This window comes from Monoraphidium neglectum, assembly GCF_000611645.1.
Source record: "Monoraphidium neglectum strain SAG 48.87 unplaced genomic scaffold scaffold05434, whole genome shotgun sequence".
Taxonomy (NCBI): domain Eukaryota; kingdom Viridiplantae; phylum Chlorophyta; class Chlorophyceae; order Sphaeropleales; family Selenastraceae; genus Monoraphidium; species Monoraphidium neglectum.
Window position 1 is genome coordinate 2,532 of NW_014008196.1, and position 1,171 is coordinate 3,702.

Below are 1,171 nucleotides of genomic sequence, written 5' to 3' on the forward strand. Positions count from 1 at the left end.
CCCACACACACACACAACACCAGCCCCACCTCCCGCCAGTGGTCAGCCTTGCTCCGCAGCTTCTCCAGCGCCGCCGCCTCCTCCCGCAGCTTAGACTGCGCCTCAACCAGCTCGCGCGCCGCCGCCTCCTGCGATACGGATCAGAGAAAATGTTGATGAGGCACGAGCTTGCAGGCACACGGATGCGAGCCTGGCACAGTAGGTGGCCGACCGGCTGCCGCCCACCCCAATAAGCTAGAAACATGCAGAATGCTGCGCGCGTGCCACTGCCGTGTCCAATCATACTTCTGGACCAAAGAGCGCGTACCCATGCCAGTCCCTCCTGAAGGCGCGGCCACACACACATGCATACGCACACGCGCACTCGCTCACACACGCATCTCGCATACGCCCTCTCGAACCCATGCGAATGGCTGCACATGCCCGCGCGCCCCCTACCTGCGTCTCCCGCAGCTTCTCGGCAACTGCCTCCAGCTTGTGCAGCGCAATGTTGGCGTCCTGGCGCTCGCACTGCGCCTGCAGCTTGGCCTTCTGAGCAGCCGCTACCTCGTGCTGTTGCGGGGGGCAGCGGGTTCGACGACACGCGTTGGTGTGCGTTGGTGTGTGTGCGTGTTGTGCCAATCACGCGAGCACACAGGCCGCACCACTCATGAGCGGCGGCGCTGCGGAGTGCTTGAGCCCCCTTTTGCACTCAACCCCCCCCCCCCCCGGGGCCCACCCTTCTGCTGACCAACACCCGGGAGCACATCGCCGTGCGGCGGCCCGTGCGCCCCGCGCCCCGCAAACCCGGTGCTCTCATATTCGATCCTCTCAGCGGTCTGCTGCTGCTCGACCCGGTCTCCACCAACGTAATTCCAACCACCTCAGAGAGGGCCCTTGGCAGCGCCCACCTCGAGCTGATCGATGTGCTCGGCCATCTTGTCCGCCTGCTCCCCCATCTTCCGGATCTCCGCCGCCGCCGCCTCGATCTCCTTGTCCTTGCCGAGCACGTGCTGCTGCTGCGCCACCAGCTGGGACGCGAGCTCGGAGTGCTCCTGCTCGGCCGCGGCGATGCGGGCGCGCAGGCGCGCGAGCTCGGCGGCGGCCTCGTCGGCGGCGGCGCGCGCGGCGGAGAGCTGGTCCCTGAGCTTGGCGGCCTCCACCTGGGTGGGTAATGGGGTGGGGGCAGAGA

At 67.3% G+C, this 1,171-nt stretch overlaps 1 protein-coding gene across 1 annotated transcript in view; it reads right to left on the reverse strand.

Annotated features, from left to right (window-relative positions):
- MNEG_15557 (hypothetical protein) overlaps window positions 1-938 on the reverse strand; it is a gene marked incomplete at both ends in the record, with an annotated part of 3,219 nt that extends 2,281 nt beyond the window's left edge. Inside the window, 3 exons of the mRNA XM_014035972.1 lie at window positions 30-128; window positions 439-552; window positions 891-938. Coding sequence (XP_013891426.1) covers window positions 30-128; window positions 439-552; window positions 891-938 — 261 coding nt within the window. The remainder of the gene's footprint in view (window positions 1-29; window positions 129-438; window positions 553-890) is intronic.
- Window positions 939-1,171: the final 233 nt, after the last annotated feature.